Source organism: Helobdella robusta (assembly GCF_000326865.2).
Source record: "Helobdella robusta unplaced genomic scaffold HELROscaffold_75, whole genome shotgun sequence".
In the NCBI taxonomy this organism is placed as follows: domain Eukaryota; kingdom Metazoa; phylum Annelida; class Clitellata; order Rhynchobdellida; family Glossiphoniidae; genus Helobdella; species Helobdella robusta.
In genome coordinates this window covers 621,406-644,201 of record NW_008705426.1, presented here as the reverse complement: position 1 = coordinate 644,201, position 22,796 = coordinate 621,406, and the positions used below count along the sequence as shown (strand labels likewise).

Below are 22,796 nucleotides of genomic sequence, written 5' to 3'. Positions count from 1 at the left end.
CTTCTTGAGTTGCAACAGCCAAACAAAAATAACCTTTTCCTTCATTGCGGTCGCCTAAATAATAAAAATAATAATAACATTATTATTATTATTGTTTTATTATTATTATAATTATTATTGTTACTATTAACAACGATAATAATATCATTAATGACAAAACGCTAAAAAACACCTGGATTGTACACGCCAACTAATTTGTTAACAAAACGAAACGGTTATTAAGCGACATGTTTCGTCTGTTTGTTTGTTTGCATGTATGTATGTGTGTATCTTTGTATGTATCTTTATGTGTGTATGTGTGTGTTTATGTGTGTGTGTTTGTGTGTGTGTGTGTTTTAAACATAAATTTAACTGAGCACTTTAAAAACATTAATTACGAAAAAATAAATTTATTTCCTTGCTTTTTCAAAATGTTTCTCTAAAGATTTCAATTTGAAATCCTGAGAGAGAGAGAGAGAGAAAGAGAAAAAATTAAATAAACAAAACAAATATTTTTTTTAAATTTTCTTCATCATTCATTTATCCAGCCATCCGTTCATTCATTCGTTCACTCAATCATCATTTAATAATTTTTCCACCCATCTTTTCATTCGTTTGTTCATTCATTCATTCATTCGACCATTCATTCATTCATTCATTCAAACATTCGTTCGTTCATTCACTCATTCGTTCGTTCATCCATTCGTTCGTTAGTTCGTTCGATAATTCATTTAGAAATTTTTGCCAAATGTCATTTTTGCCCAATGTCTTAGTTTTTTTGCTCTCGAAGAATTATGATTATTGTTGTTATTATTATTATTGTTGTTTTTATTATTATTATTATTATAAAGGTCATTCTTTTCCAACGACCAATGATGATGTTTCTCCTTGTAATCGGTCGTGCATTTTTTAATGTTGTTATCCGTTCCCAGTATTTCTATTAATATCCTAAAAAACAAATGATAAATAACAATTAATTATAATAATAATAATGTAATTATTGTTATTGCTGCTGTTGTTATTGTTTTTTGTACAAAAAAAAACTCATTTTATCTTTCAAAATTAAAAAAAATTTTCAAAAGGATTAAAACAATGTTTTTAATTTGAATGTGTGTATATGTGTGTGTGTGTGTGTTTGTCTGTGTGTGTGTATGTATTTATGTATGTATGTATGTATTTATGTATGTATGTATGTAGAAACTCGAGCATAACGAGCGTTCAGCGAAAGTCTTCAGAGGAATCCGTCAAAGAGTGCTTCGGCCCTTTAACTTCCTGACACTCTCGAGAAACAAGGGCCACACCCAGAGATCAGTTGGATGTCTCTTGCTGAACAATTTGCCTTGCTCTGAAATCACCTTCTTTTATACTGAAAAATTGTATTGGAGTGCCACATATCAACACATAAAATTGTATTGGAGTGCCACATATCAACACATCACGATGTGAGTTATATCGACGAGCCAAGTAAAACGCTAAGCCGAATCTGGGAGTGTTTAGAAATCGGCAGCCTTACGTGACACAAGCCCGTCTGTTAACTATTTAAACTCGCATTCCTTTTCTTCCTACATAACCCCATCCAGTAAGATGCTTGTATGTGTGTGTTTGTATGTATGTATGTATTTTTGTATGTATGTACGTATGTTTGTATGTTTGTAAAAGTAAATGAAGCATTGATAATAATTTTTTAAAATTAGTTATTAGTTTAAAATGTTCCTTTCTAATAAGGAAACCTTTTAAGTGTAATTGTTAGAGAGAGAGAGAGAGGGAGAGAGAAAGAGAAAGAGATTATCATCACCTACATCTATATTTAGAATATCATCATCATAACCATCATCATCATTATCATCATCGTCGCCTTTTCCTTCTTCTTTTTCATTATCTACAATATCATCATCATCTTCGTGACAATCATCATCCTCATCATCAGTGGCAGAAGCAGCGACGGCAGAAGCGACAGTAGCGACGGCAGCGGCGACAGCAACACTGCCATCTTGTTGTTTTTTTATAAAATATTTAATTTATAAACCTTTTAAGTGTAATTGTTAGAGAGAGAGAGAGAGGGAGAGAGAAAGAGAAAGAGATTATCATCACCTACATCTATATTTAGAATATCATCATCATAACCATCATCATCATTATCATCATCGTCGCCTTTTCCTTCTTCTTTTTCATTATCTACAATATCATCATCATCTTCGTGACAATCATCATCCTCATCATCAGTGGCAGAAGCAGCGACGGCAGAAGCGACAGTAGCGACGGCAGCGGCGACAGCAACACTGCCATCTTGTTGTTTTTTTATAAAATATTTAATTTATAAACCTTTTAAGTGTAATTGTTAGAGAGAGAGAGAGAGGGAGAGAGAAAGAGAAAGAGATTATCATCACCTACATCTATATTTAGAATATCATCATCATAACCATCATCATCATTATCATCATCGTCGCCTTTTCCTTCTTCTTTTTCATTATCTACAATATCATCATCATCTTCGTGACAATCATCATCCTCATCATCAGTGGCAGAAGCAGCGACGGCAGAAGCGACAGTAGCGACGGCAGCGGCGACAGCAACACTGCCATCTTGTTGTTTTTTTATAAAATATTTAATTTATAAACCTTTTAAGTGTAATTGTTAGAGAGAGAGAGAGAGGGAGAGAGAAAGAGAAAGAGATTATCATCACCTACATCTATATTTAGAATATCATCATCATAACCATCATCATCATTATCATCATCGTCGCCTTTTCCTTCTTCTTTTTCATTATCTACAATATCATCATCATCTTCGTGACAATCATCATCCTCATCATCAGTGGCAGAAGCAGCGACGGCAGAAGCGACAGTAGCGACGGCAGCGGCGACAGCAACACTGCCATCTTGTTGTTTTTTTATAAAATATTTAATTTGTTTACACTTGAAATGCTTTCAAGTGGGGTATATTTTCTTATTGAAATTTTTATACATTTGTAATTGTTACTGTTAATGTTATTAACAACAACAACAATATGAATTTAAGCATTTAGTTTTTTTGGTTTTCGGACGTCTACGTCACATCTGTTATTGTTTATAAAATGCAATTTGACTACATCCGAAGCGGCAACAACAACAATCATAACATTAATAATAATAATAATAATAATAACAACAGCAACAACAATACTAATAATAGCAACAATAATAACAAAAACAAAGACAACGATGATGGCGGAAATGACGTCATCTTTAAAAGTTGCGTAATCAGCCTACTATCAATCATTATAAGTCCTCTCTTCTCGCACTTCACCTTCTCCCTACTCATCTTCTTCCTTTTCTCCTCCGCACATTTCGACGGTGACGTCAGACTTGACGTCATCAACGTTCTCTCACTCATCATTATCCCCCTTCTTCCGTCCATCATTATCTCTCTACTTTTACCCGTTCTAATCATCATTATTTCATCATCTTCATCATCTCTAGAGCGATCTGACGATGAAAATATTCTTACCTTGATTTCTAATCAATCAAGCGCTGTATCAAGTTTAAAAAATCGACCCTTTTTATCACCACGTCGGTCCTTGGTTGCACCATTTCGGTCCTTAACAAATTCGAGTCTCGTTTCTCAAGAGGAACAATTCGACACAGCCTCCGATATAACCGATACAACTAGTGTTACAATGGCGAATAATCAGAATACCATCAAATTTGTACCGACATTTTCCGGTATATTTTCGATACCGACTTCCTCTAATGTCAGTAATACCGATGAATTACTCGACATACCGACGGAATCGTTCCAGGACCGTAACGTATCGAGTGTGGGTACCGAGTGTTTCAGTCCTAAAATCGAAAAGTACCTATCACTGACGTCATTCGTGCCAGACAAGATGGAGCAAGTTTCACTGATGGTGTGTGTGTGTGTGTGTGAGTGAGTGAGTGTATGTGTATGTATGTTTGTGTGGGTGTATGTGTATGTTTTTGTGGGTGTATGTGTATGTTTTTGTGGGTGTATGTGTGTGTTTGTGTGGGTGGGCTTGGATTTTTTTATGTATTCTTGCGGGTTTTAATTTATATTTGAATAAATGTGTGTGTATTTTAAATATATCTTAATTCTTGCTCATTAATATTCATAACCTACCCTCATTAATATTTATAAATAGAAAGAGATGACTCCGCCCCACGGCAGTATAAAGTACCAATTAGGAAACGGGGAAACGTTCAAAGGTCATTTTATTGACGGAAAGAAGAACGGGGTGGGAAAATATAGGTTGGGGCATAATCGCCCTTATTAATATTCATAAACCAATCTCATTAATATTTAATTATTATAATGATTATTAATTATAATGAAGCTACAATGACGGGAGTATATATTCTGGTGAGTGGCACAATGATGTGAAGTGTGGGCGTGGTCTACTCGTCTACGTAGACGGGTCCAGATACTGGGGTGATCTCTTTTTTTTATTTTTTAAATAAATTTTATCTAAACAATTGTGTAATTATTTAATTAAATTGATTAATTATTTAATTGGTTTAATTATTTCTCGTTTGTTACTCTATTAATAATTATTAACAACGGTTAAGAATTGTACCAAGCAGTTTTTCAAATAGTTTTTGGCAACTATTTAAGATCGGTCAACAAACCAACTAGCCAGCCAACCAACCAATCATTCAACGAACCAACCAATCATTCAACGAACCAACCAGCCAATCCTTCAACGAACCAACCAACCAGCCAACCAACCAATCATTCAACGAACCAACCAACCAATCCTTCAACGAACCAACCAACCAGCCAACCAGCCAACCAACCAATCATTCAACGAACCAACCAACCAATCCTTCAACGAACCAACCAACCAGCCAGCCAGCCAACCAACCAATCATTCAACGAACCAACCAACCAATCCTTCAACGAACAAACCAATCATTCAACGAACCAACCAGCCAGCCAGCCAACCAACCATTCATTCAACGAACCAACCAGCCAGCCAGCCAACCAACCAATCATTTAATTAACCAACCAACCAATCAAATTCAGGCCAATGGCAAAACGACATGCGACATGGAAATGGGACAATGTTTTATTCCAATGGCGACATATTTAAAGGAGTATGGGCTAAAGGTTTATTTTAAATAAAATATATTTTATTTTCTCTATCTCTCTTTCTTTCTCTCTCTCTTTCTCTCTCTCTCTCTTTCCCTTTCGCTTTCTCTCTTTCTTATGTCATTTACTTTCGCATACGAAAGAAGACGCAGCGATCAGTATGCAATTGAATCCGATCACAGCGACACAGGATCCAATCAAACGTCTTTAACCATTACGCTACCAGGATTATACAGTGAGTAAGTGGAAATTGAAATTCACATACTCAGGATTACCTGAGGGATGCGGGACCTACCGGTACGCCAACGGGATGGCCTTTCAAAGTGTCTGGAAAGATGGGGTGATCATGAGGAATACAAGACCCTACCAGGTTCGTTTCTAATGGACGGATGTGAACATTCACCGATATTTATCCATTTTGTAATTATTTATTCATCCATCCATTCATTCATTCGCTCCTTCATTCATTTACTTTTGACTATCAATACTTTAATGATCATCATTGTTTCACAAGGAAATGAAGAGGAAACAGAAATCCGGCCAGCCACCAGCCATGGAGCCGAACATTAAAAATACCGAACCGATCCAGCCCGACTTATTGGAGCTCAACACCGACGATACATTACGAAAATATTTAGAGAAGTACCATCAGTACCATCCTACTCACAAAAATGACGCCAAGCAAAGCAAACAAGGCGCGACAATTTTAACAAAGAAGGAACTTCTGAATTTGAACGAGACAGATTTGTACAAGTGGATGAATAATGAGAAAAAATTCCTAATGAACAAGAATTACTGCAACGATTTATCGACGAATCGATCACCGACGGATATCTCGTCGAATACACCGACTAACTTGACCGTGGAGCAACTAGATGGCACAGCCCTGGCGGGGTTGGTGATCGGCTGTGGGGGCGTCAGCAGCTGTGAGGATAGGAAAATAGCAAAGATGCAGCTAGATGATTTGAACAAAATGTTCAAGAAGCTAAAAGCCGTTAAAAAATTTAACTATAAATTAGCTGAGCTGGAGATGGCGCAGAGGAAAGAATTAGATGAACTAAACGAGAAGCAGAGACGAGAGAAGTTAGAACTAGCCAACGAAATGGAGCTTGAAAAGAGTAAACTACTTAGAAATATGAACCATCCAATCAGTAAGAGGGTACTCTCAAATGCCACAAATACTACCGCTAATAGCAGCAGTAATAATACTGAAAAATCGAGAGGTAGTAGTGGTAGCGGCAAAAGCCGCAGCTCTGGTCTAGAATCAGTGAGTGTCGATTTTTATGATAAAGATTAAAAAATCAATAAATCTATTGAATAATATTTAATTAATAATTTAATAAATAAATAAATGAAACCATTTTAATAGCTCTCACAGACAAGCGACGTTGATGAAAAAAGCAAGACTCCAAAAGAATCATCAAAAATTAGAAAAAGCAAATCTCCGTCCCGCTATTCAGGCACCTCATTATCACCCTCATCATCGTCGTCGTCATCGTCGTCCTCATCAGGAGTGGCGTCATTAAAATCGTCCTCAAAAGCACGACAACTGTCGTCGTCAAACGTACCACCATCGAAAGACCCACCTACGCCTCAGAAACGCTCATCTACCAAAAATTCTAAACTAGTGACCAGCAGTCTGGTCCCGTCAATGAGAACCGCCGCTACAAACAGCCCAGATGTTATGGTAGTGACCGAGAAAGTTACTACAACTTCGAATAGTAAGGTGTCAAATTGCACCAAAGGCCAGCAATGTTCGTCTGTAGGGGCAGGTGTGAGGATTGTTACTAAGTTCTCCAGTCCCGTAAAAATAAAGTAGCGAAAGTGAAATTTATTAATTTAAAATTATCGGATTTGTTTTTCTTTGTTATCTTTCTGTTTATACATTTAATATCTTTTTCCATTTCAACATCACCATACTTCAACAACTTGAAATAAAAATTAACTGAAAATTTAATATTTTTATCAAGTGATTTTTTGCCAGATACAAATTTGTCATACCTCAAATGAGGCAGTTTGTAAATAATAGAGAAGGTGTTAAATACATAGTGCAGTAACTGTTTCAAAATATACGAAAATAAGAATGATAAGTCTATGGTAGAACTATTATATTATTTCATATTATAAATATGATAAGAATTATCGACTCTTAGGGATGGTAACATCAATTGATAACATATAAATTGTAAGAATTGCTGATTATTACGCTATAAATTCATTCCAGTTCTTTGTCAGCATGACATAATGTGTTTTGTTTACAAATAATAGACATGAAAGTTTATTTTTAAAACAGTCATTTAAATAGTTTTAAAACAATTTAGATTAAATATGATTAAAATAATGAGTTTATTATTATCAATTCTGTTGAATATTTCTGGCGATATCTTAAACTGTGGCGTGACATGGAGTGCCTATTTTATTGCACGTACACAAAGACCTTACAGATCAACAATCGGCGCCGTATAAATCTCACAGTTTAATCAATCAGTAGTTGATATGAAGCGCTATATAAGTCGTTCGGTGCCGGCGTACAACTGCAGAAATGTAACTTCAGAATGTAATCTTCATTCGATAAACTCGCCGCCCATGCTCCGTGACAACCTCATCAGCAATCGATCGACGAAATTAAGAAACAAATTCAAACTCCTGAAAGAGAAAAACTCCATGCTCAGCATATTCCGTCGGCGGCGTCAGTGCTATTACAACCACAACACTCCAACATTCTCAAACAGACAATCGCACAGTTTGAAAAATCAGAATCAAAAATCAAACGAGTGTGACACTTGTTCGAAATACTCAAACTCAAAATTCTCCAATTTCACCTCGAATTTCAACTCGAGCGTCAATTCAAACACCGACCTTTCCACGTCAGATAGTTTCAGGACGGCCAGTTTGATTGAACTGACACAAAGCATAGATGGCATCTTAAGTGAGGCAAAGGAAGGAGTAGGAGACAGCGAGATAACGGTCCTCGTTAGGCAGCAGAAGTTGCTGGAGCAGAAGAAAAGGAACCTGGTGAATGAGCTGATCAGCTTGCGAACATCGCACGACAGCACCAACATGTCCTGCCGAAATGGCGTCGTCTGCTTCGGAACTTTCGATCCCGTCATCAGTAAGAATAGGAAGAGGATCAAACGTGCTCGTAGAGGGAAAAAGAAAAGAAATAGGAAAGGAAGAAGGAACAGAAAGAAAAAATTTAGAAAAAAATCTTTTAATAGATTCAAAAAATCTCAATCAAAAATATCAACCATTAACTCGCTGCAACATAGTAAATCAACAATCGGCTCCGAGGAAATTACAATAGGCTCACAAATTTCAACTTTAAATTTTCACAAACCTTCACCTACAATCAACAACGTTCCAATCTTTCGGCCTCAATTAGAATTACCACCTCAACAAAAAATCACTAGAAATCTCATTCCCAGAACACCGGCTCCCCCCAGAATGATGGCCCCTGGCAGACCCACACCCCCTCGTCGACCACCAACTCCTTCCAGGATGATGACGACTCCCAACATAGAAGAACAAAACTCGACGAACGTATGCTTTGTACCGGTTCAACCGGCTTCGAGAGCTGCTTGCTTCAACACGGCGGACGGTCCCTTCACTATCGTCACTGTCCCTGATGTCCCAACGCAGAAACAAGTTGGCCCGCAATTTTATCAATTCAGTAGGAAGAACGACAGCTTTGGGCCCGTTAACGGTTTGAAGAGTTTCTCAGAAGCAACGAAAGAATCAACAGGTGAAGATATGCAACTTTCTAATAAACTGCTGGGACCGTTTCAGAGTGTCGATTTGATTAAATTCGAAACGATTTGCAAGTCGGATCTCAGTCTAGAAGGCGCTACCGGTTGCTCTCATTTCGTCGAGAAGGAGAAAGAGCGGTTGCGAAAAGTGATGTACCTGAAAGACGCCTTCAGTCACAAAGAGCAAGTAATCAGGAAGAAAATTTTAATTCTACGGAAGCACATCAAAAAATTGAGAAGAAAAATTGCCACCTGCAAGAAAGAAATGAGAATAAAAACCAAACTGAACAAGGCCTGGAATGAAAAGAGGAAAGAATTACTGAAACAGCAGTTGGAAGAAAAACAGGGCATCTTAGAGAGACATAGGAAAGATAAGTTACAACTTCTCGTAAACATGGATACGCAGAGTAAAAAGCCTAGGAGTCGAATGAGAAGGAAGCAACCTTCCTACAAGAGATTTTTAAGGAGTAGGAGTCGCATTTCTTTTTTCGAGGTTGTGTGCATTAAAATTTTTACTAATTTTTACATTTAAGTCATCACATTCGTAATTTTTGAAAAAATGTTATACAAATAATAATTTAACCAAATTTTAGAACAAATCAGAAAGGCAGTTTTCGAGTAGGTTATCTGATTACCTTGTTAGGAAAGGAAAGAGCGTCAAGTGTAGTAAAAAGGTGGAAAAGATGTTGCTAATGGATTTCTGCAACTGTCTCCTACAACCAGAGCCCGTCGAGTTGCGGAGAAAGCCCAGCAGACGAAAGAGAAGTCGTATTAAGGAGAGAGTTCAATCGGTTAGTTTGCTCTTATCTGAAAATCCCTAAATAAGATTTTTAAAAATTTGTTGTCTCTACAAAATAATTTTATAAAAAAAACTTTAAAATTATTTTGTATTTGAGAGTTATTCAAGTTTGTAAAGTATGTCAAGTTAGAATGAAATGTACGTAAAATATTGTACAAACTTTATTTTAAAAGGCCTATTCCATACCAAGGTTGAGAGCGTCGTCTATAAGAAAGATCGCCGCCAAAATATCCAAAGAAGTGATCACAAAAGCGGAAAATTCTTCAAAGACTCCGAACTGGGAAGTTGGCTTAAAAGTTGAAACGATTAAATCTGGCAGCACGAGAGTTGACGATCAGATATTGAGACAGCAGAAGACTGGTTCTGTTAAGGAGATGGCGAAGGCTATTGAAGAGAAATTGAAATATAAAAATTCCGTCTATAAAACGAAGAAGTTTGATAAAATTGAGGAGAAATCAGAAAGTAAACTGCTCTCAAGTCAGTCTGAAAATAATAAAAATTCAACGAAAGAGCAAAGCAAACATACAAAGGAACAACAGAAAAAAGAGAAAAAAGATTCAAAAAAGTTGGAAAATGATAAAAAGGAGGAAAAATGTAAAAAAAAGAAATTGTTAGTGGGGCAAGAGAAACAACATGGCCTTCAATCCTCCTACATGGATGAGTTGAAGGACCGTATCAGTAAAATTAAAACCACCGGCAAAGAAACGACAACAACGACATCAACAACCACAACTTCTGAAACGATCACTGAAACTAAAAAATTGACAACTTCTGCAGCTGTAGCTGACAAAGACAAACATAGGACCACAACAAAAGTTGAAAGTGAAAAAAGCAAAAAGACGGCATCTGCTTCAAAAACTGATAAAAATAAAACAACAGACTCCAAACGTAAAACTGACAACAGCGAAATGACAGCCTCCGAACAGAAATCTGAAAACAAAAATGCAACAACAGCGGAATTGAAATCAGAGAAAAACAAAGCTGCAGAACCTGAAATGAAAACGGAGAGAAGCAAGAAAACAAGTTCTGCATCGAAAAGACAAAAAATGGAAACGACGGATTCCGAAATGAAAACTGTAATAACCGATTCAAAGACTGAAAAGAATAAAGCTGCAGAATCTGAACTCAAAAGCGAGAAAAGCAAAGCTGAAAGTTCGGGAAAGAGCAAATTAATGACATCAGAGTCTAAAACTAAGAAGAACGAAACAGCAAAGACGATGGCAACAGCCACAAAAACGTCATCAGCTTCTTCATTATCTCCCTCGTCATCAACATCAATCTCATCATCAACTTCTGCTACTGACGATGCACCACCAATGCCGACAATAACCACACAACCGCCGGCTTTTACTAATAACGAACCGACCAAATCAAGCGAGTATTTCATACCGGACAAACACAGCTCGAATCTTTCGGTTTCAACCAGTAAAGACAATGCCATGAAAGGTACAACAACAGAAGGTACAAGATCAGATGTCAGCGATAATTTGAAAACTGACTCAAAAAGCACAACGACGATTCAGCCGTCTTCAAACGCAATCAAAATCACTAAAAACGTTACGAACAGTGCTTTCACCGGACCACACGATACCGAAAGTTTGTCAAGAATCGATTCAAATAATGTTGAGAATTTTGTTGCCGATATTCGTTCAGACTCAACGAGTAGTGAACAACTGAAATTCAGTACTCCAAATAACGGTCCGACTTTGAGCAATTCAAATAATCGTGGCATGCACTATAGTCGGTTGTCGAAAAATTCAAATATTCGTCGAATCGGTGTCGGTCAAAACTCGAGGACCGAGACAAACTTTAGTGAAGTTCTCAACAGAAACGAATTATATTACAACAGAAACCATGATAGTTGTTACGGAAAAAACAGACACTGTAACGAGAGCGAAGAAAACAATAATTACAAAATTAAGTATAAAAATATTTATGAAAATTACAACAATAATAATTACGCTAATTACGTTGGAGACGCAACTAAAAAATGCGATAATTCTTGTAACGAGTACATAAGAGATGAGGTATTCGACGAACCTATCGGTGTAGCTTACCCGGTTTTTTCCAAATACGTCACTTTAAAAAGTACACTCGGTAAGTTTAAACGAAAAATTCATTATAAACTATCCAACCATTGAATAGAATTGTTAATATTTTAATTGATTAATTAATTAATTGATTAATCGACGGGTTAGTTATTTAATTTAAATCGAAAAATTGATTATTTAAGTATAAAAATTTAAATTACATGTAAAAAATTTAGAACATTAGATTTAAAAATTACAAAAGGAATTATCAGGAAATGGTTGACAAAATGATAAAAACAAAAATATGGTGGCAGCGGTGGGATTCGAACCCACGCCCCCGAAGAGACTGGTGCCTTAAACCAGCGCCTTAGACCGCTCGGCCACGCTACCCCGTCTTAATTGAAGTTTAAAGAAATTTGTAATTCTAAACATAATTTTATGCAATTATGGTTTCAAAAATTACAGACTGTTAGTTATAAACTTACTGATAAACTAATTGTAACAAAATTTAACAATTAAACGTGTATTTTTCAACAAAAAAATTGTTAATTTGAAAAATTGTTTTTGGCCATCTCTTTTTCTGAAAACGTTTACTTTCCGCAATTGACAACATTGCATAGCGCCATAAATATGAACAAGCGGTAGCGGGCCATTCAAAAACCTGCAAAAAAACGTGTTAATTTTGTTTCAAAATCAAGATCCCATTTTTTAAATTATATTTTAATTTATTTTAAAATTAATTATGAAACTAATGGATTCTATATCGTCGGTTTCGTCATCTTACGATGGCAAAAACTTGTCCGGATCCGGAAATAATATTAACAATGCCAATGGGGACCCGTTGAAAAAAAATCTGGTTATAGATAGCTATGAGGATGATGACGACAACGATGACGGGACTAATGAGAAAGAGGAGTTGATTCCTTGCAGCTCAAAACAAGTGGGGAAGCCAATCAGGCGGGACAGTTGTAAAAGCAGCGCAAGTGCCACCACTGGATTAGGAGGATTAGTGAAAAATAATTATAGAGAAAAATCTTCATCAACACCAATGTCAAGAAAGGCTAACTCGTGCAATGATTCGGATCAGCATCATCAAAATGACAGGATTGTCAAAAATAAAAAGTAAGGCTGTAAGATCACTTATTTGTTTGTAAATTTTAATTAATATTTATTACTGTTTTAAATTAATTCTATTTAATTAATTTCATTAGTTTGTTATTTCAATTATTAATTTTTGTTGTTTAACTAATTTTTTATCTCGTCCACCATTTTGTGCCAAAGCCAAAAACTTAGCCCATAAAATTCTAATTTTTCCATATATTTTTCAATATCCTTCCAGAGATATAAATAAAAATCCATTTAAAAAATTAAAATACAGATTGAAAGAATCAGAGATATTGAAAAATCAACTGAATATCATGTCTATGTTTGCCAATCAGGCCTCTTTGAAAGAAAATTCGCCTGTTAATAACAAAAAACGGAAATCACTAAATGACAATGTTAATAGGAACAATAAAATTAGTTCAAGCTCTGCCAATGATAACGAAAGTGAAGCCAGTGATGAAAAAGTCATTGATGAGTTAGTAGAGCAGGCTGAGAAAAAAATGAAGCTGGACAGTGAGGTCAGATAGATTTAATTTATTATACTATCAATATATTTATTATTTAAAAATAGTTGATTCTATATTAATAATACTATTTATTATTTATAATTATTATAAATCTTTCCAAAAGCAGAACAAAGACAAATCAGAAACTGACATCACCAACAAAGAACTGATGACAACAAACACCACAGAACAACTACAACTAATAAACCACCCAAAAAATAAATTCATAATCGAAAGGTGTACCGAATGCGGACAGATCCTCGATGAACAGGAAATAGTAATGTACCCAGGTGACTCTGGTGAGGCCGTCGAAGAATTTGTTGCGCTAACCGACTCACGACTGTCACTTTTCACCGGGGACGAACAAGAAGTTAGTAACGCTTTTATTATCATTACTATTAATTATTTATTAATTCTCCAAATTAATTTAAACAACATTCCTGTTTTTCTGTCCCCAGATAGACGAAGCAGACGAACGGCCCCAACATCGACTCACTAATTTTAGTGTTTATGACAGAATGACTCATCTCTGCCCATTTGATAGTGGCCTACTGGAAAAGAATGTTGAGCTGTACTTCAGTGGTTACATCAAGCCGATCTATGATGATAATCCATCTATTGAGGGTTTGCATCTTTCTCTGTAACTCTCTCTTTCTCCTCTCTCTCTCTCTCCCTCTCCCTCTCTCTCTTCTAATATATTTTCTCCAACCTTTATAGTTATTTTGTAAAAAGTTTTTATTTTTAAAATTTTTATAACTTTTATGAAACTTCCAATAAAAGTTTGTATTCTGGCAAAGTTTTTCATAAGAATTCTTCTTGGCAAACCTCACCATACACACACACACACACTCACATGCATGGAGCAGGTGGCATATGTACTCGAAACATGGGCCCTATCAACCAATGGTGGACGGCCGGGTTTGACGGTGGGGAAGTCCCGGTAGTCGGTTTCAGTACCGCCTTCGCAGAGTACATCCTCCTCTCCCCAAGTGACGCGTACAAACCGTTTTGGGATGCTGTATCTGACAAAACTCAGCTGTCAAAAGTTGTGATTGAGTTTCTGAAGGAGTCCATAGAGAAGGATGAGCAGCCAAGTTATGAGGATCTGGTCAACAGAATACAGGTTTCCGATCGTTTCTTTCTTTCTGTCTCGTTGGTTTCGTTTATTTTTATAAACTCTACCGTTAGAAGTTATGTTAGTGTTCATAGTAGCAGCAGTAAAATATATGTGGTTGTCATCAATATCATACATTATATTCATCTTCTTACTCACAGCTAACAGTCCCCAGGCGCTGCACAACAAGCAACAACATCAACTTCTACGGCAACAACATTAACTTCTACAGCAACAATATCAACTTCTACGGCAATAACAACAACCACTCTGGCCTACTCCAGTCGAATCGTTTCACAGAGGACAGTCTGCTCCAGCACGCCCAGTTCATCATCGACCAGCTACAGAGTTACGACGACACGGCCGACACGGAAGACGTGCTACTAATCATCCAGCCGTGCATTAGAACGCTGGTTAAGTTGACAGGCGTCACGCTCGGTCGCAAGAATAAATCCTTTGGAAACACTCAGCAAACTAATCGGAAGACAAGGCAGCAGCAGCAAATTGCAGCAAAAACTGCTCAGAAGAAAAAAGACTCAAAGGCAACTGTCACACCGTTAGTAAGAGAGGTTTTCGATTCCTTATTCAAGGGTCAAATCGAAGGTCAAAGTTCAGCGGCCACAAAACGACGACGATGTGGCGTGTGTGAAGCTTGCCAGATGCCTGACTGTGGAAAGTGCAGATCCTGTATGGATATGATCAAGTTTGGCGGGTCCGGACGGTCGAAGCAGGCCTGCTTAATTAGAAGGTGTCCATATATGAGCATCAAGGAGGCCGAAGATGACGACCTTCTCGATGATAATTCCGGAGAAATCAGTCAAAATGATGATGATGAAGAGGATGATGTTGATGGGGAAGAAGATGATGATAATGGGAAAGTTAAAGGCAAGAAGAGGAAAATGAATCATAATAAGAACTCTGAGAAGACAGAAGCTGTTGTTCTTAAGATCAATTCAGTGGTACACAAATTAAGTTAGTATGCGTCTGTGTTTCTCTCTATATCTCTTTCTCTGTATGTGTGTGTGTGCGTGTCTTTATCTTTATACAAGTATTATACCTTTTAAACTTCTCCTCATTCCAGCCAAGGTGATAGAAACGAAGGTTACCTGGATTGGTTCACCCCTGGCGACGAAATACGCAAATGGAGAAAAAATTTTCTACCTGGGTGCCTACATTGGAGAGCATATTGTTAAAATAGGTATGTCTGTCTGTCTATCTATTTGTTTGTCTGTCTGTTAATAAATTGTAATGTTACATTGTAGTAACATTCTGTGCTAGTCTGTACTCTTACTGTTCAATCATCCCTTTTATCCTCATTGACCTCAAACGCCCCGAAGGTGATCATGTGTGCGTGCGCCCGGATGACCCAGCAGTCCCGATGTACGTGGCCCAGGTCAGGTCCATGTGGCAGGAGGTGGTCAAGAGAAATAATTCCTATGGAAAGGCTATGTTTCATGCTAGGTATGGTTTCGTTTTGTCTGTTTCATTCAATTTAAACTCACTTTTTAAAAAACTTAATTATTTTCACTTTTTCGCACTAGATGGCTAAATAGGGGCGGTGATACAGTATTGGGTGAGACATCGGACCCCAAAGAACTTTTTCTTGTCGATGAGTGCCAAGATTCGCCCCTTCATTTCATCGCCTATCCAATCAAAGTCGACTATGTCATCCAATCAGAAATGGACTTTTTCGGCAGCGGTGGTGGCGCCAGTCACATTCCCGGCTATCAAACACAGTCCGGATTGGGATGTGGTGATAATAAGGGCAGTAGTGATAATAATGATGATGGCAAAAGTTTTTTCTGTAGACTTTCATATGACCAGAGTAAGGCGAGGTTTGAGGATTTTTCTGAGTTCGATAGTCTGGACGTCGTTAAAAATTTTCTTAACAGTAATAATACTACCTTTACCACTACTACAGCGACTGCTACAGCGACTACCGCTGCTGCAGCTGATACCACCGCTACTACTTATAGTAAATGTAATGGTTGCTATGACGACGTTAAAATGATGGACAATGACGATATTCGTGCCGACGGCACCAGTAATTCTACTCAATTTGAAAATGACAAAAATCAAGACGTGGAGTTTAGTTCGATGTTAGATAATAATACTACTGACAGTGAGATTAGTAAGGTGGTCGTCGATGGCTTGTTATGCTGTCCAGCTTGCGCTAGCGTTAACGAAAAGTCTATCTCTGAGACCCCATTTTTGGATGACGAAGTTGGTGTTGATGAACTGCTGACGAAATTCAACTACACAACTTCTACTTTTAATAAAAACGGCAATGGCAAATTTTTAGAATTCATGACGACAATTACGTCATCATTAAAAAGTAAGACATTCTATCGCTCTCTTAGATACAAAAATGACCTCATCAAACAAGGGGATTGTATCTATTTAGATACTGAAGCTTACGATTTTAAACTATCCACAAATAACAATAATAACTCCAAAAAGCAAATTTTTACAAAAGTTTTAAATAATAGAGTTATAAAATACGATGAGGATGTCTATCCAGAACTTTACAGGAAAACCGAATACATAAAAGGTTCGAATGAACAAGTCCCCGAGCCGTTTAGAATCGCGCTTGTTGTTGGATTTTTCGTAAAAACTGAGTCTAATAGTTACCTAGGTCAAAAATCAGTCAATGGTAAGAGCGTTTGCAATGACGTCAGTGATGATTGTGGCCCTCTGGAGTTGAAAGGTCGGAAGGTTAAAGTTGAGGAGGTGAATGTTGTAGTTCAGAAGTTTTACAGGCCTGAGAATACTAATAGAGGTTTGGTTTGGTTTGGTTTTGTAATTATTTTAATATTTCTATTTGAATAATAATGTAACAATGTAATGAAAAATTAGAATAGTGACAAATTATAAAATGGATTTATGTCCTTTCTACAGGAAACCCGTCATCACATAAAGATCTGAATCTGTTGTACTGGTCGGAAGATAGGCTGACTGTATCTTTCCGTAACTACACTGGCAAGTGCACGGTATGTATTTGCTTCTTTCTGTTTCAACGTTTAATTTTGTATTTAACTTTTGTGTTGTGTATATGTATGTGTGTCTGTCTGTATCTGTGTGCTGTTCAGTAATAAAAAGTATCTAAAAATTTGTGGTCCTAATGAAGGTGACCTTCTTCGACGAATCAGACCTCGGCCTGCAAGCAACAGACGTCCTCACTCGATATTTCAATGATGGGTCCGACAGATTCTACTTCACCGAGATGTACCTTCCTGATTCCAAATCGCTGCAAGACGTGCCATCATCTCAAATTGTTAAAGAACTTGCGTTTTATAAAGGTGGAGGGAAAGGGAAAGGAAAGAGTAAAAATAAGTCGTCATTAGCAAAACAAGAAAATGTTTCGACTGATGAAAAGAAGCCATTGAGAGCGTTGAAGTGTTTGGATGTTTTTGCTGGATGTGGGGGGCTTTCTGAGGGCCTGCACCAGGCGGGTATTGCTGACACCAGGTACTTCATTGCTGCTGCATACCCATATACAATATCATTTAAATTTAGTGCATGCATACCTATTTAATTATTCATACATTTTTTTCAAAATTTCAACTGACCAGATGGGCAATTGAAAAAGACGAATCAGCCTCACAAGCTTTCCGCCTCAACAATCCATCATGCACTGTCTTCAGTGATGACTGCAATGAACTTCTCAGTCTCGCAATCAGCGGGTCAGAGTTCAACTCGACGGGTCAAAGGTTGCCCAAGCGAGGTGATGTTGAATTGCTGTGTGGAGGCCCACCGTGCCAAGGTTTCAGTGGCATGAATAGATTCAACCAGAGAGAGTACAGCAAATTTAAAAATTCGCTCATTGCAAGTTATCTCAGCTACTGTGATTACTACAGACCTAAATATTTCTTGCTCGAAAACGTTCGAAATTTTGTGTCGTTCAAGAGGGGTGTCGTTTTAAAACTGGCCCTGAGGTGTCTGATCAGTATGGGCTACCAATGCACCTTTGGAGTCCTACAGGCCGGCTGCTACGGAATCCCGCAAACACGTCGAAGAGCAATTATCTTGGCCTCTGCCCCTGGTTATAAGTTGCCTTTCTACCCGGAGCCAATGCATTCCTTCTCAGTGAGAGGTATGCAGTTGACTGTGGCCGTCGATGGTCGCAGGTTTGAGTCATGCGTCAGTAGAACATCTGGATCGGCTCCTTTTCGTACAATCACAGTTAGAGATGCTATGTCGGATCTACCGGAGGTAAATAACGGTGCTGGTCATATTGAAACTGGTTACGGCGGGGAACCTGTTTCCCATTTTCAGAAGATGTCACGAAGAAAAATTGGAGAAAATTCCTACACGACACTTTTGCAGGATCACGTCTGCAAAGAAATGAGTGCTCTCGTCCTGGCGCGTATGCAACACATTCCTCTGGCTCCTGGTTCCGACTGGCGAGACTTGCCTAATTTAGAAATTAGGTTGAAGGATGGGACCGTAACACGTAAACTTCGATACACGCACGACGATAAGAGAGTTGGAAAAACAGCAAGTGGTAATTTGCGAGGCGTTTGTTCCTGCGTTGAGACAGGACACTGCGATCCAGCACACCGCCAGTTTAATACGCTGATACCTTGGTGTCTGCCTCACACTGGCAATCGTCACAATCATTGGTCGGGTCTCTACGGCCGCCTGGAATGGGATGGATTCTTCAGTACTACAGTTACTAATCCTGAACCGATGGGCAAACAAGGAAGGGTTCTTCATCCGGAACAGCACAGGGTCGTTACAGTTAGGGAGTGCGCTAGGTCCCAGGGATTTCCCGATACTTACCGGTTTTATGGGACTGTGCTTGATAGACATCGTCAGGTCGGTAATGCTGTTCCACCTCCGATGGCCAGACATATTGGATTTGAAATTAAAAAAAGTTTACAGCTGTCACTGGAGAAAAAGGAGAACGATAAAAAGCCTTGATTAAACGTAGGTAATGTCTTAGTACGATTTATATTCAACAGTTTTATGAATTAGTTTATTTAAAATATTCTATTTTATGTTATTTTTATCAACAGTACATTCTATTTTTCCTTCTTTACACTGATGAATTAATATTTGCATGTCTCACCCACCTTCGATTCTACTCGCTTAATATACGGATCAATAAACTACTTTGTTGCAGTTTTTGGTTTTTTAGTTTGTAAAAGACGTACAGGTCGTAAAGATGAATGCGTGCACTGTATAGTACGTGTACATCAACGTACAGTTCAACACTTTCTGTTCTATGTATACAATTTTCGTAGCTAATCTTTGTTTTATAGACTAAATCTACTTTTAAAGTTTAAAAGTGAGTTGTAAAAATCGGTTACAAAAATTTGGTGTGATTTATTTTCGCTGAATATATTTTAAAAAATTTTAATTTTCTCGTTTTTTTAATATTTTCAAAACGATGTACAACCGCACTTTCAACTTTCAATCTCCTCCTCATCGAAGTCCCATGTTCAAAACTTTCTCGCCTTCGCCTACTAACAACAATTCTCCTAATTGCGGTCATGGTGATAATTCTCGTTCAATGATGTTACCACCTCCTAATCCTAATCAGGATCAACGGTCGTCGACGTTTGGTGGGTCTACCAATTTCTTCCCAAATTTTGTTAGTTTAATATTTAATCTTTAATAATCTGTTATAAATTTAATTAATTTTAAATTAATATTAAAATTTAAATTAATTATTAAATGTTTTATTGGTTTCACTATTTCTATTCTAGCTAAATAAACATTACTATTATTAAAATAAAATGAATTGTTTGTCCGATTCTAAAAAGTTAAAGCTCAATATTTTATTAATATTTTAAATATCACACTTTCATTTTTTAATTAATATGAAATGTTGCTGTACTAATAAACTGATAAATTAAAAATTTCATCTATTATATAATTATAACTTTGTATCACTATCCATAGTGGCATAAATTTTTATATTTAATTAATTTAATTAGATTAAAATTTTGATTTTAAAAATTAACTTTCATTACTCCCAGAGTCCTAACTACAACGTTTCAGGATGTTTAAGAAGCCTGTCACCACTGTCCCCAGATCAGGGAAGCTCTTCAGGCAGATCTCCATTCAATCCATCTCCACGTTTTGCCATTCGGTCTCCATATTTTTCCACTCCAATGCCTATGGGGTCACCATCTTCTATTGATAATGTAAATATTAAAATAAATTATCAATATTATAATTATTATTAACGTATTAATAATATAGTTATATGAATAATATAACAAATTTTTATAATTTTAATTTATAATTCAAATTTTATAATTTTTATATCAACTTCTAAACAGAGGCACCAGTACGGCAACAGCAAGAGAAACCTGAGTTTAAACAGTCCAGACTTTAGCATTAAAAACAATAAACAAAATAATAATTATAATAATAATAATAGAACAAATAGCCACATCGACAAATACTACCATCCGTCCATGCTCCAAGACCCATGGAAAGATATGGCACCTGTATATAAGCCTGGAACTAATCGTTCATAATATTTCTTATTATTACTACTATTTACTATTGTAATTAGTACCATCTTGATTGATTACTAAATACAAATGTATATATATACACATGATGCAGTCAGTTGCCATTTTAATGCTTTGTGACATTTTGAGTGTACTATTTTAATGATATCTCTTATTAATATTTTTTATGTGATTATATTTGTGTGTATGACTGTGATTTTGCTAACACGTATGCGTGCGCATGTATGTGTGTACATGAATGTATGTGTGTATATGAATGTATGTGTGTGCATGAATATATGTGTGTATATGAATGTATGTGTGAATCCCTTTTGATCAACATGCCGTAGTGATGCAAGCAATCTTTTCCTGGCTCAATTTTTATCTACTATGTCATTGTGATCTCGAATAGCCAGGTATTTTAATGCTCCACCCAGAAAACAAAAAGCATTGAGCCTCAGTAACATTCTTAATTTCTGGATAATGAGCAACCTGTACGAGGCCAAACAAACGTGTGTGTGTGTGTGTGTTTGTGTGTGTGTGAATAGTTTATATGTGGTTACGATTCTTTTGTTTTATTAATGCCTATTAGTGAATGTTTCAATAGCAAAAAGATTAAAATAGAACAAATAAATAAATAAAAATAATTTATTCATTCATCTAATCATCAAACAAATTAAAGATCAGTATAACAATCTTATTAATAAATATATATATATATATATTTATAGTTATTTACTATTTAATGAAGACATGCAAGTAAATACATAAACAAACATCTTTTAATACACACATATATATAGGATTAAGAAGAATGTCAGAAATGCAATTGTTGATGAAAATCCAACGGCATGTTACACGTTATTTAGCTTCCTGTTTAATTCTTCTAAACAGTAGACCGTAAATTATTATCAAGTTTCTTGAGTTCAAAATCAAATTTTTTTACTTGTTTTAAGCATGGTAGAGCAAAGAATCAATCAATCAATTAGCTTATAAAGCGCTATTTCCGCGATGTTCAACATCGCTCCTCAATGAATTTTGAAAACAGATGGGTCTTGAGATCCGCTCTGAACTTCGCAAGTGATGGAGAAGTAGTCAGAGAAGTAGGTAGAGATTCCAGAGAAAAGGGCCAGAAAAAGCAAAAGCAGAAGAAGCTTTTTTCGGTATTCCTATACCATCTTCAGTGTACGGAATTGATAAGTTGTGTATGTGGCCAGATGCTCAAGTGTGTCCCTACAATTCTTCGTTTAGAACATCTATCATGGTTAAATGTTAGAAAAATCGAAAAATTATACAGGAAGCTGAACATGCTGTGATTTTCATCAATATATAATCAATATATATATACTATATCATGTATAATATATAACTGCATTATGTTTAATATATATATATATATACATAAATTTTTTACATGCAAATACATTATAGCGCTAATACAATACAGTACAAAAAAAACACAAATGACACTACGATAATAATAACTATTATTTTGCCATATTATTAATAATTAATATATATATATTATATGAAATATATATATATTATTATTATTATTATATTATATTACTAGCACTGAAAGTTACAATTACACTAATTGCACCTCTACTACCAGCTGCTATACCATCACTACGGCAGTCACCACCACTACTACCTTACTACAGACGTTTAAAAACTAAAAAGTATGCACTAATTATAGAATTTTAGACAACACTATTTTTGTCTAATTCTAAAGTTACAAAACTCTCGTTACCATGCCATAGATTGTCTTTAATCATTGATAGATATCATTGAATATGTAACAGAAAGAGATGGAACACTCATGTTAATGAGACAGACTTCATCAACTTAAAATTAACATTGTCGTTTTAATGTTATAAATTATGGAAGAAACTAACGAACAAACGAAAGAATTAATAAATTAATTAACTAATTAATCAATCAATCAATCAATCAATCAAGAAAA

The 22,796-nt window shown here is 36.2% G+C and overlaps 4 protein-coding genes across 4 annotated transcripts; all 4 read left to right on the top strand.

Moving 5' to 3' along the window:
- Nucleotides 1-3,052: 3,052 nt before the first annotated feature.
- On the top strand, nt 3,053-6,883 carry HELRODRAFT_181789 (hypothetical protein; the record flags this gene model as incomplete). Its single annotated transcript, XM_009031564.1, has 7 exons — nt 3,053-3,865; nt 4,118-4,224; nt 4,310-4,390; nt 5,208-5,299; nt 5,400-5,434; nt 5,579-6,331; nt 6,434-6,883. 7 exons carry the CDS (start codon nt 3,053-3,055, stop codon nt 6,881-6,883), a joined length of 2,331 nt encoding a protein of 776 aa, XP_009029812.1.
- A 767-nt stretch (nt 6,884-7,650) lies between these two features.
- HELRODRAFT_181788 (hypothetical protein) lies at nt 7,651-11,750 on the top strand (the record flags this gene model as incomplete). Its single annotated transcript, XM_009031563.1, has 3 exons — nt 7,651-9,303; nt 9,404-9,601; nt 9,783-11,750. The coding sequence occupies 3 exons, from the start codon at nt 7,651-7,653 to the stop codon at nt 11,748-11,750; spliced, it is 3,819 nt and encodes a 1,272-aa protein (XP_009029811.1).
- Nucleotides 11,751-13,030: 1,280 nt separating this feature from the next.
- On the top strand, nt 13,031-19,487 carry HELRODRAFT_116156 (hypothetical protein). Its single transcript, XM_009031562.1, has 15 exons — nt 13,031-13,261; nt 13,377-13,619; nt 13,708-13,873; nt 14,113-14,396; nt 14,648-15,179; nt 15,243-15,298; nt 15,465-15,561; nt 15,701-15,824; nt 15,905-16,254; nt 16,531-16,698; nt 16,840-16,989; nt 17,071-17,157; nt 17,262-17,353; nt 17,491-17,831; nt 17,936-19,487. The coding sequence occupies exons 1-15, from the start codon at nt 13,058-13,060 to the stop codon at nt 19,284-19,286; spliced, it is 4,245 nt and encodes a 1,414-aa protein (XP_009029810.1). The 5' UTR covers nt 13,031-13,057; the 3' UTR covers nt 19,287-19,487.
- Nucleotides 19,488-19,755: 268 nt separating this feature from the next.
- Nucleotides 19,756-20,854, top strand: HELRODRAFT_181786 (hypothetical protein; the record flags this gene model as incomplete). The annotated part of the gene is made up of 3 exons (XM_009031561.1): nt 19,756-19,959; nt 20,348-20,515; nt 20,654-20,854. The coding sequence occupies 3 exons, from the start codon at nt 19,756-19,758 to the stop codon at nt 20,852-20,854; spliced, it is 573 nt and encodes a 190-aa protein (XP_009029809.1).
- Between the last annotated feature and the right edge of the window lie 1,942 nt (nt 20,855-22,796).

What these genes read in the sequence shown, in the direction of transcription:
- HELRODRAFT_116156 (XM_009031562.1), top strand. Translation starts at nt 13,058, where the DNA reads ATGTCTATGTTTGCCAATCAGGCCTCTTTGAAAGAAAATTCGCCTGTT. An exon ending in ACTCTGAGAAGACAGAAGCT is followed by an intron (nt 15,299 to 15,464) that starts GTTGTTCTTAAG and finishes ATAGAAACGAAG; the next exon opens with GTTACCTGGATTGGTTCACC. An exon ending in CGTAAAAACTGAGTCTAATA is followed by an intron (nt 16,990 to 17,070) that starts GTTACCTAGGTC and finishes TGGAGTTGAAAG; the next exon opens with GTCGGAAGGTTAAAGTTGAG.